General features: G+C 50.2%; 1 protein-coding gene across 1 annotated transcript in view; it reads left to right on the top strand.

Annotated features, from left to right (window-relative positions):
• Window positions 1–18,653, top strand: part of MYH9 (myosin heavy chain 9) — an 86,159-nt gene that overhangs the window by 17,850 nt on the left and 49,656 nt on the right. The window contains exons 2-3 of the mRNA XM_061417352.1: window positions 12,901–13,252; window positions 17,044–17,200. Of these exons, the coding sequence (XP_061273336.1) occupies window positions 12,920–13,252; window positions 17,044–17,200 (490 nt within the window). The 5' untranslated portion in view covers window positions 12,901–12,919. The remainder of the gene's footprint in view (window positions 1–12,900; window positions 13,253–17,043; window positions 17,201–18,653) is intronic.

Genomic DNA, 18,653 nt, shown 5'->3' with positions numbered 1-18,653 from the left:
AGAGAAGAGGCAAGACTGTGGGCGGGGAGCCAGCAGGCCTGGGGCGCCACCAAGCACCACTCCTGCCTTAGTTCATTTGGGTCCTCACAGTAGTCCCGTGAGTCGAGCTGGGCTCTGACTGCATCGCAGAGTCAGGGCTGTGGGCTGTCAGCTTGCTCTGCTGGGGGAGCCCTCCTGTCCTTTGGGGCAGCTTGTGGCATCTCCAGTTTACAGACGGAGAAACGGAGGCCCAGGGGCCCTGTCAGCCTGGCCCAGTTTGTCCTGTTAGTAAAGCAATAGGTCTGTATTTCCCTGGCCAGTCTGGCTGCCTCCTGAGTCTGATTCTTTCTAAGATGCCTTCCTCATAAAGGTCATGAATAAGCTATTAACCATTGGAAGGTCTCTCTGGGAGTGTTAAGTGACCGCCTGATCAATTCAGGAAGATAACTGTTGACCAGTCATGGGTCTCTTTGGAAACAACATGGAGATTAGTGTACATCAGATTTAGCTGGAAGGGCGATGGAGAAGAAGAGGTCATTGATATGGTCCTGAATGGCCACAGATCAGCTCACTGTGGGCCTTTCCTGCCTCATCTACCAAAGAGAGTCACTGAGGTTTGGGGTTATCCTTAGGCACTTTAAGAATGGGTGGCAGAGAGTCAGTTGGGCTTGGTCCTTGGAGTTTGGACCTTTTGGGAGACTGGAACCTTCCCCATTCCTAAAGTTCATCAGGGGTTACTCAACATCTACGCAGATTGGTCATCAGACCCAGGGGTGCCTGGGCCCCATCGTGGCCTTAGAGCTCTGAGCTTGGCAGCAATGGGATCAGGATGGCTGTTGGTAGTAGAGGCTGTGATATTCAGGGATTTTGTTTGTTTTTGGTGCCATTTAAACATCAGTCAGCGGAGAAGGCAATGGCACCCCACTCCAGTACTCTTGCCTGGAAAATTCCGTGGATGGAGGAGCCTGGTAGGCTCCAGTCCATGGGGTCGCTAAGAGTTGGGCACGACTGAGCGACTTCACTTTCACTTTCCACTTTCATGCACTGGAGAAGGAAATGGCAACCCACTCCAGTATTCTTGCCTGGAGAATCCTAGGGACAGAGGAGCCTAGTGGGCTGCCGTCTATGGGGTCGCACAGAGTCGGACACGACTGAAGCGACTTAGCAGCAGCAGCAGCAGCAAACATCAATCAGAATAAGAAGCTGCCGAAGGCCTGGTGGGTCCTGGATTGAGTGGTCTTCAAAACTGTCTTTTGTTTCTGATCTCCGGTTGGGCTTCTCAGCTGTTCCTGATGTGGGCTCCAGAATCCAGCCTGCCGCACTTTCCCATTGAGACTGCGGCCGTATAATTACATCTTCTCAGTATGGTTATTTTTCTGTGTTGGGTTTCAGCAAACTGTGCTCGCAGGCTTGGGGAAAGAAAAACCAGGCTATCATCAGCAGAACCAAAGGGAAGGAATAACTTCACTGCAGGAATCTGAAGGTCAGAGTTACCCCTCATGTGAGTGGGGAGCTCTCGAGGCTCAGAGATGCTGTCCGCAGGAGGGCAGGGTGGTGTGTTCCATGCACAGTTCCTGATGGAAGGAGGCCAGGCAGTTCTGTCAACCTTGTCAAACCTAGGGGCATGTCTAGGGGTGTCACTTGCTCCTTGCTGTTTGGGAGGGGACCCCACCCCCATGTCTGGAACAATTTGCTTCTCTGCAGTTTCTCCTGGGCAGCCAAATAGAAGCTCATTACCAAGCAGGAGAGGCTCAAGTGTGATCTCACTACACAAATATTGAACCAATTAAAAGCAGAGTCAAGGTCCAGTGCTGATGACTTACCCAGCAGCGTGCGTGCCCAGCCTCTTACCTTTGAGTGAGAGCTACATTGCTGATGTGTCTGCTCCTCTCCCTTGACACCAGACAGAAGGGGTTAGGAGGGAATGGTAATTCTCCTGGACAGCCAGGTTCCGGAAGACACAATGTGGACTGTAAAGCCTTCTCAACAGTCAAGGTCACGTCCACAAGTGTTGACTGACTGAGGAGGACTCGCTGTCTGAATCCTGGGTTTAGTCAGCACTTGAAGGAGTTCTGGGGACGACAGGGGCAGGCAGAGAGAGGTTCCAGAATAAGGCAGGCTGTGCTGGAGCAGGCCTGGGGAGAGGAGAAAGAGCAGTAATGTATGGGTGTTAGGAAAGGCTGCCTGGGTGAGTGGAGGGTCATGATGGTGCGAAGACTGTCCTCTGGGGAGCCATGGTTAGAATGAATGTCTGGCAGGGGACAAGACAGATGGGGCTGGAAAGATGGAGGCATTGGTTGAGGGAGTTGGTTAATCTCTAAAGGCCATGGGCAGCTTTCTCTTTAGGTAAGAAGGGCTGTCGTTCTGAATGGTGGAAATTCTTTTTATTTAAGTTGCAGCATGAGCAACTGAACTGAACTGATGTGGGATCTGGTTCCCTGACCAGGAATCAAACCCAGGCCCCTGGCATTGCACGCTTGGAGTCTTAGCCACTGGACCACCAGGACAGTCCCTGGAATTCTTAACAGTGGAGTTGTCCTTAAGCACTAACTGCTTCTGCCCTGATTAGCCGCTTGATTCATTCGTTACCTCGTGGCCCTGAGGACAGGATGGTATCTCAGTGGAGGAGACTCACCTGGGTGCATTGGTCTCCGTGACACCTGATACAGATCTATGCCCGAGATGCTTTGGTAACACTGACCGCAGAGTTCCTAGGATGCCAGGCCACTTCTCACTTAGGAGGAACTGATGGAGCTGGGCAGGGCTGCCAAGGTCCCCCCTGAGCCGGGCTGTTCCAAGTGGTAGCTCACAGGGTGAGGTCTACCTCCCTTTGTCCCCCTCATGTGGCCTGGGATCCCTTTCTCCCCAGCCTTGTCATGGAACTATTTCTTCTCTCAGGTTGGAAGCCCCCCTTGTGGCTGGTCCAGGGTATTTTTTCAACTGCTGACTTCTCTTGCTGCCCTCTTAAATGGAGGTCAGGGAAGGTGATCTCTTTAAAATACAAATCTGATGATGTCACCCTCTCTTGCCTTCCCCTGCCCTAGAATAAAGTCCACATTCCTCAGTGGCTGATAAGATACTGGTGAGCAGCTGTGCATCCCCCCAACCCCGCTGCCCCCACTGCCAATCTCTACTCTGTCTCACGCCCCCTGCCCCACCCCCTATTCCTCATGTAGGAGGAGGGCATCTACATACTCCTTTCTGGTGTCACTCTTGAGGTTCTGGGTCCCTTGGGTGCAGGCCCTGCGTCTTCGTGTTCCCTGGGGAACTCAGGAGTCCTGGGAAGCCCCTCTAGATGGTCTCTGAGGAGAAGATCAAAGGGGGAGGTTTCTGGGGCTCTGGTGCTAAATTCCTCTCTGGCCTGTCTCTGGTCTGGTTTTCTTATCTGCTGAACATCAACACATGCCTGGGTTGGAATACTGCTAATGGAAACAAGTCCCGGCTTCTACTGTAAGCAAACAACATTCCTGAGGTGGGGAGGGGAGGGTCCCCTCCCCGCTTCATAGCCTGGGGAGAGTGAGCAAGCACCTCAGGGTGGGGGGCTGCTGTGAGGGTGGCCCTGGGCAGCAGAGAAGCTGAATTGCCTTGTTTATATTGGGAGGCTTCTGTGTCCATTTTCTTGTTTGAGCCTGATCACTGCTGCCCAGCAAGTCCACAGGGTCACACCCAGCTGGTCAGTGCCACACCAGACTCAAAGGCCAGCTCTTCTGCCACCTGCCTCATGCACACATCCCACCAGACCAGCATATCCCAGGCCAGCACTGAGACATATTTTTCTTGAAGGATATGGGACTAAACAACAACAGCAATAACAACAAAGCCCGAGGGGACAAAATGCAGTGGGCTTCCTTATTGCAGGCATCTCAGAATCTGGGTGTCCAGTGCCTCTCAGCAGGAGGGCCATGGGACAGAGCATTTCCAACCTGCCTTGTCCCCTCGTGCAATCACTGTCTGGGGGTCACCAGACTGTACTCTGTTGTTCTCTGTGGACTAGTAACCCAGAGAGAGTCACCAAGCTTTTGGAAGGTTTTTGTAAGCCCCGATATCCTTCCAGGAAGGATTAGGATTAATCAGATCAAGAGGACAAGATAGAGGAGTTAGGAGGGGAGATCCTAGTAAGTGTTAGAGTGTTTTCTTTGTTGGGAAGTTGAGTTACAGTTCTTCCAATTGTCCATGGTCAGTATTTTTTTTTTCTCTTTCTAAAGTGAGGAAATTGAGGTGTTCCCAGCTTCAAGATCATAGGAGTGATACCTGGAGGATTCAGACCCAGGGCCATCTGGCTCCAAGTTCACACCCATTCCACTGCATTCCATCACAGTGCATTACAAACACTTATCTGAGGATCTGCAGAGTTGGTGCCCTGCGTGGCAGTGGTTTCTCCAAGTCCTGTCTCTGTTCTGAATTGGTACCAGAGAACATGCCTACAGCGCTTGCTCAGCAGATGCAGACTGAGGGCTAAGAGAGGCAGGAAAGGTGACTCAGGCCTTTTCCTGGGTCCCCATGAGGGTAGAAGCCATGCTACCTCAACTGAGGTCCTTTCTGCTACATCTGGTGGTAGATGGTAGGCACCTCCACCTTGCTTACTCAGGGGGTGCTAGGTGGTTCCAGAAAGCTGTGATGGTTTATTCAGCCGTATGCAGAGCTTCTTGGGGACCAGTAACTTAGCTTTAGTACTCTTTCTCTTTGTGGACTGAAAGCCCTGATATGCTTTCTTTCCCTTTTTGTTTGGGGAGAATATAAAAATTAGTCCACAAATGGCTTGGGTTTTGTAACAAATTAGGTAGCTGTGACCCTGATGTGTGCTTTCAGCTTGGCTTTCCCTGTCACTTCAGCTCTCTTACTCTCTGGCTTCTTTGCAAAGCTCAACGGGATTCTCCAGCCTCCTTGAAACCTTCCCCATTACTCCTGCCTCCTCTTCACCTTGTTTCATGTTCATTCATTCTGGAAACTTTAATTGAGCACCTACCCAGAGTCGGACCTTGAGCTGTTTGAAATTGAGATGAATGAAAGCTGGTCCTTATCCTCATGATGGTCCAGCTGCTGGATTACTGCAGTGGAGACAGGGACAGAGCCCAGAGGGGAGGGACACGAGGGAAGTCTTTCTCAGCAGAGAACGGAGCGTGGAGCTATTTGAGAGAGGGTTCCTGGTGCAGAGGGCACCTCTTCTTCAAAGGCCTGGAGGCATAAGCCGAGTGGGATGTGTAGGAATTGTTTCTGAGGAGCTGGGAATGGCTTAGGCTGAGCGAGAAAGAAAGGGCAGATGGGGGAGAAGGGCTGGGAGCATGGGGGAGATTAATGGGGATTACAAGGGGTCTACTCACCGTGCACAGATGATTAGGTTGTATTCTGGGGAAGTCTTGAACTATTTTGAACAGGCAAGTAATATCAATAAAATAGAAAGGAGCATGCATAGAGATGGAGCTGCTGAGTCATCCTGAAGGCAGTGAGGAGGCTGGATTTGAAGGAGGTAGAAGACTCAGGGGAAGAAGAGCCAGTAAGGAGGCGGCTATGACAGCCCAGAAAGGAGGGGAGGCAGGCCTGGTCTGGAAGCAAGGGGTGCCGGCCATGAGGTTGGCGGCTGCGGCTGCTGCTGCTGCTGCTGCTGCTAAGTCGCTTCAGTCGTGTCCGACTCTGTGCGACCCCAGGGCCGGCAGCCCACCAGGCTCCTCCATCCCTGGGATTCTCTAGGCAAGAATACTGGAGTGGGTTGCCATTTCCTTCTCCAGTGCATGAAAGGGAAAAGTCAAAGTGAAGTTGCTCAGTTGTGTCCAACTCTTCGCGACTCCATGGACTGCAGCCTACCAGGCTCCTCTGTCCATGGGATTTTCCAGGCAAGAGTACTGGAGTGGGGTGCCATTGGCTGAGGGCCTGCTAATCCACCAGGGAAGAGTTTACAGTGACTGTCTTGGGTGACCAGAGGGCCAGCGTCTTAGCCAGAGATGGAGACCCAGAAAGGAGTGCAGATTTGGGGAGAGTTCAGGTGTGATGATGGTTGTGGTTCTTCCAGGTGGAGATAACCCTCTGGTAGGTGGGAAACATTCACCCTGGGTATCATCCCTGGGACTGATCCTGATTTGCCAAAACCGTCCAGTAAATAGCATTTGGTGAATTTCCCAGGATGTGATGGAGTGAGCTGACCCAGCCCTGGCAGCGCTCCCCAACATGGCTGCTTCCTGTCTTCCGTTAATTACCTGGGCCTCTTGATTGATGCTGGTGAACTTTGCTTATGAGTCACTGGCTGAGCTGCCATGTTGGAGACTCCAAGGGAGATTTGTGTCCTGCCAGGGCGGGTATCGATACATCAGCCTCCTTTGCCTGATTTTTTTCTTTTTTTAATTGGGCATTTAGGAATCTTTAAAGTACAGTCCAGTAGTGGTCATATCCCTTAATTTACAGTGTATTAAAAGGGACCGTCCTTCCTTGGTGATGATGCCATCCATGATGGTCATTGTTCGGATGCTGGGCATCGTTTTGCTGAGGACTTCAGTTTTAAGGAAAGTTGGCTTGTGCACTTGAGAATTTGGAGAAAATTTACTAAGGAGAGGTCTGGGTCCCTGATGCAACATTTACTCATGTTTATCCCTTAACTCAGCAGTTCTCAACTGGGGGTAGTCCCCCTCCGCCACTCCCTACCTTTGGCAATGTCTGGAGATGTCTTTGGTGTCAAAACTGGGGACAAAGTGCCCCTGGCATCTAGTGAGTAGAGGTCATAGATGCTACTAGACATCTTCCAATGCACAGGACAGCCCTCGCAGCAAAGAATTACCGGGCCCTACGTGTTTACAGTCCTGAGGCTGAGAAGCCCTGCCTTGTGTGGTCACATAATTTCATAGTTCATGTGAAACTATACCTTCTTCTCCCCTGGCCTGGAATACCTTCTGACCTTCTCTCCCCTCCCCCTTCAATATTTTACCCATCTTCACAATCCAACTTGAATGTTATCTCCTGCGTGAAACTCCCTTGGGCTTCCAAGTTTTCCAATGAATTACCTCTTTCTCTTTTCCTATAAACAAGTTGCTGTTCCTCTGTCTTCCTTCACGGAGTCTTGATCCATGGTTGGTGGAATCCACAGATTCAGAGGGCCGGCTCTACGTCCTCTTCATCCATATGACCAACCTGCCTTTTAGACGCTCACCATATTTGATGCTGGGCACAGCAGTGAAAGGGAGAGAAAACCAAGGAGCTTGCTCTCTGTCCATTCTGTACTCAAAGTCTCAGATTGGCACTGTCCCGAGTGGTACATGTCTGTCCTGTCATCTCACTACATTAAAGCTCCTTGGGTCCTTTGCACCTTTGTCACAATATTTTTGCACGTAGAGCCTCAGTACGTATTAGTTGATTGAATAATTAAATCTCATGGGTTGGAAAATTTCTATATTATTTCAGCAGCTACTTTCACAGACCCTTTGTTAACAGTGGTGCTAGGGCACCTTTTCACTCAGCAGTGGCTGTAAGGAGAAAGAGAAGGGGCCTGTTTACCTGTGTTCTCTGGGATGCGGGTGGGGATTGAAAGAAATCCAAGGGGGCTGCTTGCAAACTTCGGTGACTAAGCTGGAACAGGGCTGTGGTCTGGGTTGAGGCTGCCTGGGTCTCTGAACTGGAACCTTGGCTTAGAGATCTTGAATGGCTCCCCCAAGGCCCTCACCTTACTTTTAGCTCCGCCAATTTAAGGTGGGGGAGATGGGGTTTGCAGCCTCGAGTTGGCATCATGTCTGTTTTACTGGTTTGCTTCCCCAGGGTGGGTTCTCAGGTCATGTTCCCCCTGGAGAACTCCCGGGAGAGGGCAGTCTGAGTAGAAACTGAGCAGGGCATTGCTGCTGAGTGGCTCTGAGTTTGAACTTGGGTTTTGTGACTTGTCTCAACCTCATTTCCCCCACCATCAAATGACTATGATGACATGCATGCGTGCATGCTCAGTTGCTTTGCTTCAGTCGTGTCCAACTCTTTATGACCCCGTGGACTATAGCCCACCAGGTTCCTCTGTCTATGGAACTCTCCAGGCAAGAATACTGGAGTGGGTTGCCATGCCCTCCTCCAGGGGATCTTTCCGACCCAGGAACCAAACCCATGTCTCCTGCATTGGAGATGGATTCTTTACCACTAGCACCACCTGGGAAGCCTATGATAACATACCCCTTATGAAATGATTATGAGGCTTGAGAAAAATGAAGACCTTAGTAGCAGGCCTGCAGTACTTTGAGTTAAGTACAGTGAGTTAAGACGGTAGCTTTCAGATGAATTGCAATGACTTTGAAAACTCAAGCCTAGAACTTCGTCCATGGAAGGCTTACATAAATCCTACTGTCTAGGAATGGAAAAGTTCACTGTGTTTGGACCACTGATTTGTCCTAGTACAATAAATTCTGTCTTTAAGGGGCTGGCAGTTTCTTTTCCTGACAAACACACAAACAAGTATAACAAAAAGAGAACCAACAGAAGGGAGGGAGAGAAAGGGTTCCTTGGGAAAACAGGAAGGAGTAATAGATCCAAATGGGTCTTTAGGGGTAAGGGGAGAAGGCAAATAATCGAGGAATGACATTTTGGGTTGAAAGCAGAGGTTTTTGGTCAACCTATTTACTTTCAGTTTCATCATTTCCTGAGAATCCTAATTTAGCCTCTGGTTGTGTCCTCTCGATTATGGCCTAAAAAGGCAACTCCTTGGGCTTCTTGGAGTTGGACTGGCACCCGCAGGAAGCCAGCATGGGAAGGGCTGCAGCGTGCCAGAGCCGCCTCCTTTCTCCTTAACCCCTTGCTGGCCTGGTCCTGCTGCTTCCCAGGACTTCTGAGGTTCCCTATCTGACTTTCCTGCAGACAGTTCTCTTAGTGCTGGTGTGCCTGCTGCATGTGGGTACCCTAAGTGGCCAAGCACATCAGTTTGCTCTTGTGGAAAACATGTTGATAATACATCTGGCGACCATAAAAACACTTGGATGTTCCTTTGCTCCCGTAACTCCACTTGAGAATGTATCTCAAGGTGGTCCAATAGATAAGAGGAAAAGACCTAGTAAGTGGTGGTTTTCTTTTTTTCCTTTAAACAAAACAAAATAAAACAACCGCCCCACTTTGAAATATTATGCAGCCATTAAAAGTGATTGCCAGTGAGGCTTTGGAGTCCGAGGTCCTAGGTTCAAGTCCCCACTCCTCCAGCTGTGTGCAGGAGTGGTTCCTTCCCTCTCAGAGCTCCTTTGTCATCACCTGCAACAGTGAAGCATTTGGATAAAAGTGATCAACAAGCAGGCTCTGTGGGGCCCTGTGGGGAAGTGGTCAGAGTCAGAAGGGAAAATACAAAATGTGGAATTCTCTGCTTTGCCTGTGATAATTGAAAATAAAAATCAAGCGTTTCTGTGAACCAGGACTAGAAGGGACCATTAAAACAGAAAACTAATTTTTGTGGGGAGAATGTCAGGAATTTAAGTGGTGGTGGGGGTAGGGGGGATATTTTTCTTTCATTCTGTAAATTGTTCTGTTACACAGAGTTTTAAAAAACTTTCCGAGGCCATTTAGCACGGTCCCAGGACAGGGCAGGGAGAAATGGCGGTGTGCTGGCTGCTGCCATCAGGCAGTCCCTCCTAGTGGCCTTTCTGTAACAGTCCTTATTTCACTGCTCATAGCTCTGGACAGGGGTGGCTTGCTCCACCTGCCTCCTAAGAGGTGAGCATTAACCTGTCTGCAGCACTGGCTTCCCCTTTGGGCACTGGGGCCCAGGAGCCTCTATCTAACACAGGTGAAAACAGGAGCTCAGCTGCAGCCCCCTTGAACCCTCAAATGAGGACGTTCCCTTCCGGGTCTCAGTGGGAGGGCTTGAATAGAAACTCCATTGTTTATCATGACCCTTGTGGCCCTCCCCACTGGTCAGGCCCATGTATTGATCTTGGCATTGCTGGTAATGCATATCATTCCAGCAGAGTTGCTGAAGCCAAACAGCTCTGTCCTTGGCCTGGCCAAGCGGGAGTGTTTAATGAAAACTTCTGAGGTGCTGAGGCCAGTGGGGATTCCTCAAGCTCACTGTCTATGGGGGCTTGGCCCTCCCTGGAGGCTGAGGTCTGAGGGTGCGGGGTGTACCTCTCTCTCTTACAGGAAGTGTATGCCTGGCCTGCAGGTCTCTGATGGCTGTCAGAGGTAGACAGTGCAGACCTATACCTGCTCCCTGCCCTCCCACTGAGGCCTGAAGGTAGGGCAGAACCAGGAGCTTAAGGTGGAGGGGTTGGGTGGAGTCTTCCTCTGCTGCCTACTGTAAGTTCATGGCCTCCAGGCTCACTGAAGAAAGCGCAGTTTACCCACATTCCCGGGGAAGGTCCTGTGCCCACGGCCTGCAGCCTAGGTAGCCGGCTTGTTGCTGCCCCAGGGTTGGAGTTGCTGGGGTAAACTGGAGTTTGATGAGAGCCAGGAGTCATTCTGACATCACTGATGCTGCTGGCTGTTGAGAGTCACAGGCCGAGGAAGCAAGAATGCTGTTTCAACCTGCTCTGTTTTTGACAGGCTATCGTGTCCACACCGGAAGGCTCATTCTCAGCCTCCCCACCTGCCTGCTAATGCCCAGTAGATATCTGATGAATGTTGTGGAATGGGTCCCCCTGTACTCCCGGTATTCTACTCAATTTACTGGCAGTTTTAGCCCCACTAAAATGTTGGACGGATTTCTTTTGCAAGACCCCAGGCATAAGTGTGCTGGGAACAGCCCAAACCTAGAGATCAGGTAGATCTGGGTTAGCCCATGATGAGGTTGAGCGACTGTGGGTGAGTGACGTGCCCTCTCTGGGCTGTTTCCTCATTTGTAAACTGGGATACAAAGAGGTTTTTTTTTCCCCAGGGTGATTGATGGTTAAGTGAGGTTGTGAATAAACTGAGCTTGATGTTGGTGGGTAGGTACTTAATGGTTGACCCCCTTCACTGGGCTGGGTTGGTGGAACTCTTAACAAACAGTGGGCTTGGGGTTGGGGGGAAAGGGTTGAAGTGAATCCCTGTTTGCATCCCAGTGGGAGTCTGTCTCGTCCCTTACCTATTTGAGGTCTGCGAAAAGGCGAAGAACCAGCAACCAGTGAGGCCTGTGCCCAGTGATTGTTGCAGGCTCTTGAGCTTGGTGGTGACGTGACTGGGGAGGTTGGTTTGGGGAGCCTGAGGGCTAGGGTTTTGCAGAGGATGACTGGCCTGTGGTCAGATGGACAGCAGAGAGGCAGAGGACAATTGGTATTTGCTCTGGCAGAGGGAAGCCTCTGATTTGCTTGAGTGGCCAGTGTGGAAGTGAGGACAGCTGGAAGTGGGCCTGTCCAGTCCCCCATCCTCCAGCCCCACACAGAAGATGAGGCCAGCCAGGTGGTTTGCAGCCATCCCATTCCTGCATTGTTCGCTGCTACCTAACTCTGGGCTCTGCCTGTTTCTTCTGGGGGTGGTCCCTGCAGGTGGATGGTGCCCCTTGGTCCCCTGAGAGGGGCTGCCAGGGTTTGCTGGGAATGTAAACAAAGCCACTGACTGAGCTTGCTGGGAGGCTGCCAGGCTCTGCTCCTTGGACTTGCCTTCTCTTTGTTGGGGGTGGGGGTGGTGGGGAGCTAGCAGATTTCCTGGAAGACAGCCTCTCCTGGAGTGAGTCCAAGGGAGCCCCTCAGCCTTGATCTGGAAACCATTTAATGAGCCCAGATAAGAAGGCCTGGATGGCCCAGACTTTTCCTTTTGTTCTCTCCACTCCAAGCGTCCCTGGCATCGCAGTTCCTGCTGGGACCTGGAAGCATGAAAGACTCTGTGACTCTAGATGTGGATCTGGGGTCCTCCTGGCTTCCTGGACCTGGGGAGGGGGCCTTGATCTCACAAGGGAAAAACCTTTCTGTGTTGTAAGCTAGGCAGTGAGCTTCTGGGCTATTCCTCTGGTGGTTCTGGCTGGCTCTGTTCTAGATCAGGGCATCTAAGTCCTGCTTTTGATTCACTCAAAACAGCTGTCCTCCCAGCTGATCCCAGCTGAGCCTCTGAGCAGGAATAAATACTGTGGTTAGGCAGTGGGAAGCGGGAGTTAGAGCAGGGAGCATGAGTCCTTCCTAGGTAACTTTGGACAAAGCCCCTTACCTCCAGAGCTTCTGTTTCCTCATCTGTAAAATGGGATAATAACACTTACCTTACCCACCTTACAGAGTTGTTAGAATGAGGATCTTCTGAGATAGAGAAGTGTGTGTGATAGTATTTCATAAACTATAAAACCACTCAGATGTGAGGGGTTCTTATTTTATCATCTTTGTTTTGCAAATGAGCTTCAGAAAAAGCAAACACACACGGGCTTAAGTTCTCCTGAGCTATGAATTGTGAGGGTTATGTTTTCACATTAGGCCCCAAAAGGGAAGTAGTCACTACTTACTCTCCACGTTTCCTGGAGCCTGACTTCTTTCCTTTTCACCTGATTTCTTGGGGCAGTGGAATTAAAATCTGTTGGCAACATACTGGTGGTATGTTTTCTTCTCTTGGTTGACTCCATGAAATAAGAAAGTTTTTTAAACTGGAGACTTACACTTTGCACTTGTAGTCAGTTGCCTGTTTTGGGCTAACTAGAAATCTGTTGTTGTTGGAAGTCTTCTTAAACTGTGTGGTCACTTTCCTGGCCTTAGTGGGTGTAGCCTAGTGTGACTATAATTACATCTGTCCAAGATTCTTATTATGCTCATCATTTGGCACAATTGTTGTTTATAGATTTGATTATACATTTACCGTAGGATACATCTTACCATTAATTCCTTACAGAATCCTTGATCATTTTTTTCTTCAGCAACGTACATCTTTCTCCTGCAAAGAGAGAGTGATAAAATTTTGACAAATTGTACAACCTGGTTATCTATAATTTACTTATTATAATGCTGTACAATTTACAAAGATATGAGATAAGTGATCTTTATGTAGCTGGTGTGGTGTATAGCTAACCTTTTATCCTTTTTTCTCCCTTAGGTCCTGGCTGTAAGTCACCATGGCGCAGCAAGCTGCCGATAAATATCTCTATGTGGATAAAAACTTCATCAATAACCCCCTGGCCCAGGCCGACTGGGCTGCCAAGAAGCTGGTATGGGTGCCTTCTGACAAGAGTGGCTTTGAGCCCGCCAGCCTCAAGGAAGAGATGGGTGAGGAGGCCATTGTGGAGCTGGTGGAGAACGGGAAGAAGGTGAAGGTGAACAAGGATGATATCCAGAAGATGAATCCACCCAAGTTCTCTAAGGTGGAAGACATGGCGGAGCTCACGTGCCTCAACGAAGCCTCGGTGCTGCACAACCTCAAGGAGCGCTACTACTCAGGACTCATCTACGTAAGTGGGCGGGGCTCTGTGTGGGTAGGCGGTCCCAGGACTCATCTACATAAATGGGCGGGGCTCTACAAAGGTGGGCGGTCCCAGGACATATCTAAATAAGTGGGCGGGGCTCTACACGTGTAGGTGGTTCCAGGACTCATCTACGTGAGTGGGTGGTGTTCGCAGTTGGTAGGATAAGGAGATACTTTGACCTATCTAAGTGGAAAAGTCCTTAATGGACCAGCTTCACCCAGCTTTCTAATATGTAATATGACAAGTGGGAAGGATTGAGGCCCAGAGAGGGCAAGGGATTTACACACACAGCCAGGTGTTGGCAGGCCTGAGATTGGAAATCAGGAGTTCTTGATGAAAATATTGTATGGACCAAATTAAAAGCCCCCTTATCTTGGGGTATTAATATTGAAATTCAGAATTAGTGACTTGCAGAAAAACAAACGGCCTTAAGGAAGCATTGCTTGTCTGTGGATGGGAGATGGGAGTAAGTGCTGCTGTCTGGGCAGGGGACTCTTCCCTTGGTATCCTTGATGATTTATGTTAGAACCACTCTGCTGGCCTCTAAGAAATGGTCCTGCTCAGTAAAGCAGAGTGATTCAGGTCATGCGAGTTGGAGCCTCCAGCACCTGGTTCGCATCTTGGCCCTCCCTGAACATTTGACATGGCTACGTGGGGCCTCACTTCCCCATTTACAAGGAGTTGTGAGAACATTGTAACACACCAGCCAATCCTGGGCTCATTCAGGCTTGGGCTCTGTAGCTGCTGCCATTTGTTGTAGGTGAAGGTAACTCTGACCCTCTGCTCGGCCTTTTGTACGTGTTGCAGTTAAGCTTGGGTCCTGTTAGAGAACCGCTGAGTATGAAACAAATTGATGGCCTGCACTTGCCTATCAGCATACTGCAAATGGGAATATTAGTTATGAAAGTGTGTTAGTTGCTTCATCTCCCAGAGCATGTGTTTTGCTCTCTAGGCAGGCATGGACCCACGCCTATAAGCTCAGGGGTAGAATCTGAGCCTTTTTTCTGAAACTCTTCAGCTGGAGGCATCAGGCATTAACTCCTGTTTTTGCATCTTTGCTGGCCTTCCCCAGGCACAGACCCTCGTGCCTCCGTCTGGCTGGCCTCTTTCTCAGCATCCTCACCAGAAGGAAGCTGACTGTGCATTTGCCCTAATGGAGACCCCAGCAGGTGCAGGGCTTCGGGAAGATCAAAGCTGCTTGGTGGGGCTGCCTGGGCAAGGGGGCGCCACCTCATTCACAGGCCCCCTCGCCCCCTGCACACGAGGTTCCAAATTGCAACCCTGGGAGCCTTTGTGTGGTGTGTTTGCCTGGCCTTGTGGGCGGCGTGGGGTAATTCTGCGCCACAGCTGCTCTGTCTGTTTCTTCAGTGGGGGGAGGCCTGGGGACAGGGGGCGATCGGGCACAAAGAGCCTCTGTGGCCTGTGAATGGAGCAGCTCCCTGGCGTGGCTGGGTGGAAACAGAGCCACTTGCTCAATGTCTGTGCCTCCACGGGCTTCCAGCGCCATGGGCTCGAGGTACAGCCCCTTGCCTCCCACCTGAGCTGCAGCGCTCATTCCACGGGGCTTAGTTTGGTAGTCCACTGATTTGATGGGATTAGCTCAGAGAATTTTGAGGTCCTCCTGAACTCCTCTCAGGACCATCTGCCCACCCAGCTGTCAGAACGACTTGTCTTAGTAAACCCCAGGCTCCTTCTGCTGTCACCACCAGCTGTTTCCAAACATCTGGCCCCACTGCGCGCCCTAAATGTGTGGCCACGTGTCCTTCACTTTCATCAGGCTGGATTTCCTAGAATGTGGGTTTTCTCAAACCCCAGGAACAAAGCGCACTTGTTTCTGAGCTCCTGGGATGACTTCGCTGCTGCCTGGTCTGCCATCTCGCCCCCACCCGACAGTAGTGGAGGGAAAACCAGAGGTTACCCAAGGCACTCCTGTCTTCTCGTAGTAGCGAGCCAGAGCTTGCTGATACCACGTGCAGACGGCTTTACTTTAGAGCTTTCCTGGTCCCTCCTGAAAAGAGTAGTTGGAGGGAAAACAATTGACTGATTATCCCAGGAAGAAAGGAAATTAAGGGCCTTGCATCTCCTCCTCCAAGCAGAAGAGGCAGCCAAACACACTTGTTCATATCCCAAGCTCAGCTGCTGTTTTGCATGCGGGCCAGTGCGTGATTGGTGGGTCCCTCTGGAGTTCTGCTTTCAGCCTAACTGCTGCTTGGAAAGTTCAAGACCTGTAGCCCTTGGCCAGTGGTGGGAAGGAGCTTTGTCCTCACGACCAGTTCCCATGTAGATCCTGTGTTTGGATTTGGCTACAAGATCCACCCTCATTTTTGGCGAGACTGGAGAGGGCAGGGGTGGAAGGGACTGGACTGACACAGCCCCTCAGATGTGGGCTGCTGTTGGATCCAGAGGCAACACTGTGGACAATGAGGGTCAAGGGCACTTGTAGAGAGGGAAACAAAAAGACGGGAGGCTCTTGGAGAGTCAGCCTCCACAGCCAAGGAGGTCTGCACTGGCTGGGGAGGGGGGTCGTGGGACCTGGGTCTGTTTCCAACTCTGCCAGGAACCTGCCCCGTGGTCTTCAGCTGTCACTCAGCAGAGTCGGGGGCTGCAGGTGTGCGTGAGTCATGGCTTGTGGGTCTCGCTTTGCCTGGCTTCTTTGGGGCCTCTGGCCTGTTTTTCTTGGGAGAAGGTGCTTGTGTTGCTCCAGCTGCCTAAAGAGAGCTGTGTCCCTCAGTGAGTACCCATGTCCCCTAGGTGGTCTTGGGAGTCTTATCCAGGTATTAGGAGTCTGTCTTTTTTTGGTGTGTTGCAGGGAGGGGGAGGGGGATCTTGGAAGAAAAAGAAAATAGCAGGGAAATTATTAGAAAAAGAAGACACCAAAGAAAGGCAGGTCTGCCTAGACTGTTGCTGCTGGAAACTGCTTTCCTGAACTACTCTGAGCCCCTCACTCAATGAGGATCAACTAGCCTGCCTGTGCCCATTTTACAGATTGAGAAATGGGGAGGGGGCAGTTAAGAAACTTGCCCTTGTTGGGATTTGACTCTGGGGTCTGGTCTAACCTGGTGAACTCAGACTTGGGGTGTCAGGTGTGTTCCCAGGAGTCTCACTGTGAGTGCTGATGAATTGAGTTCCCCTTCAGCGGAGACCTGAGTCTTGGAGAAAGTTCATGGGGGACAGGATAGTGGTCTTTTTTTTTTTTTTAAGAGATCTTCATGTTATTGTCTCTGGAAGATTCCAGGGAGGGGTTATCTGTCTGTGATCTACTCTCCCACAAAGGATCTATATGGTTGAGGAACATAATGAGTCTTTCCCAATGCTGGAAAAGTTTTGGCTTAAATATCTTGGAAAGTCCCTCAGGATAGAATAATTTGTATCTTCACACAGTTAGCTTGCTGCAGCTGCATCCTTTTCCCTTTGTGCGTCTCTCACGAAGGCAAACACATCTCTTATTGTCCTTACATCTCAGTTTCACAACTGGACTCCTACTGTCCATGAAGCTTGCCCCGTATCTTGCCCAAAGCACATGCTTGTTGACGCGCACAGCTGGCAGCAGTCTTGCAGTCAAGGGAGGCCCCCCACTGAAAAAGCAGAAATGTTGGTGATGCCCCCATGCCTCAGCAGGTCTGCTGGAGCAGGACCTGGAAAACCAGGGGCTCCAGGAGGTGCTTTCACATCAGGCTGACTTGGGATCCTTGGAGGCAGCAGACATTTTGCTACAGGATTTCCATGACATTGTGAGTCAAACTTCCTAACCCATTCCCGTTTGTCACTCTTTTCAGACCTATTCAGGCCTGTTCTGTGTGGTCATCAACCCTTATAAGAACCTGCCCATCTATTCCGAAGAGATCGTGGAAATGTACAAGGGCAAGAAGAGGCATGAGATGCCCCCCCACATTTACGCTATCACAGACACCGCCTATAGGAGTATGATGCAAGGTGAGTCCCTCAGCCTTCCAAGGGTCTGTCTTTACCTGCAGCCTCGTCGGCAACTTTGCAGGTGCTCCTTCATGTTCAAAGCCCTGGTGATCCTGTGGATTGGTTATCACTGGTGCTGGTGAGGGGGCTGTGCATCGAGGTCTGTAAGCCACTGCATGAGAGCCAAGACTGGTGGCTGTCAAAGGAGATGTTTATATGTTGATAGAATATTGTAGAAGCTTTAAAAAAAAGTGCATTTCCTAATTATTTTCCCAATTTCTCATTCTGATCAAGAGCTCCTGTGCCAGTTCTCTGACTTCCAGGCCGCCTTTTCTACCTGTTATTCCCTTTCCTCCATGATTTTAACCTCTTCCTCTCTTCTCCACAGTCTGGAAACATGTGTGAGTTATTACGTCTTTTAAAAAAAACAGACAAAGTCTCTCCTGGATTCTGTGCCCTCTGTAGGTTGTCTCTGCCCTCCTCCATCACAGTGAAACTCTTTAGGGGAAGTATCCACGCTCAGTGCCTCCATTCAGCACTTCTCAGCCATACTCCTGCCCCTGCATGTCATCTGCTGCCCTCCCAGACTGTCTGGTAAAGCCCATCCTCCCTTCTGTGGAGCTCTGGCTTCTTATCTTACTTAACCTCTCCTAGGATTGGACAGTCTTGACCACTTCCTTTTGAAAGCCCTTCCTTCCGGCGATTTTATGGTTCCCTAATCTTACGGCCCCATTCACGTCTTCTCCCCTATTAACACCTGTTGCTTCTCAAGGTCTCATCCTCTGGACCATGGCCCCACCTGCTTCAGTGGCTTTGCCATCACTTTCCTGCTGAGGACCAGCTCTATTAGCTGATTGCCGCCAGCCCACTGCTCCTAGATGCCATTTCTCCATCCACCCGATCACCCAAGCCTGGAACCTGATTCATCTTACACTGTCCCTTTTTTAATTGGCCTGCTGCCTACCTCTCCAACTTCCTGGTTGCATGGAACTCCTTATATTTCTCCGATAGGCCTTTCTGCTTCACACCACCATGGCTGTTCCATCTGCCTTGCAATAGCTGGCAAGTCTCTACTCTTGTTAAAGACATGACTGAAGTATTACTGCCAGCTAGGGAGGATGTCTGGGCTAACCCTGGTAATACTTTGACTTAGGTGTGGACCAGGCCCATGTTGCCTTTATATTCTCAGAGCTTAGCCAACTACTTAGCATAGGGTTACATTCTTATATCTTATACTGATAGTGGTTTTTCATGTCTTACTTATTACATGGGCATCCTGTTTTTATTTTTTCTTTAATCTTAATAGTCAATCTAGGCAGTGGTGGTGATGAGTCTTGCGTTAATTTTATCCCTGGTTTAGTGGTTTAAAATGGCAACATGTGGGTCTGTCTTGTACCATCCACACAGTGCTGTGGAAGGTGTTTCATCACCAAACTTGGTGAATTAGGTAGGATGTACAAGTTTGACCTCCCCT

This window comes from Bos javanicus, chromosome 5 (genome assembly GCF_032452875.1).
Source record: "Bos javanicus breed banteng chromosome 5, ARS-OSU_banteng_1.0, whole genome shotgun sequence".
Classification (NCBI taxonomy): domain Eukaryota; kingdom Metazoa; phylum Chordata; class Mammalia; order Artiodactyla; family Bovidae; genus Bos; species Bos javanicus.
Note: the sequence above shows the minus strand (reverse complement) of the source record. Positions and strands in the feature narration are given on the sequence as shown.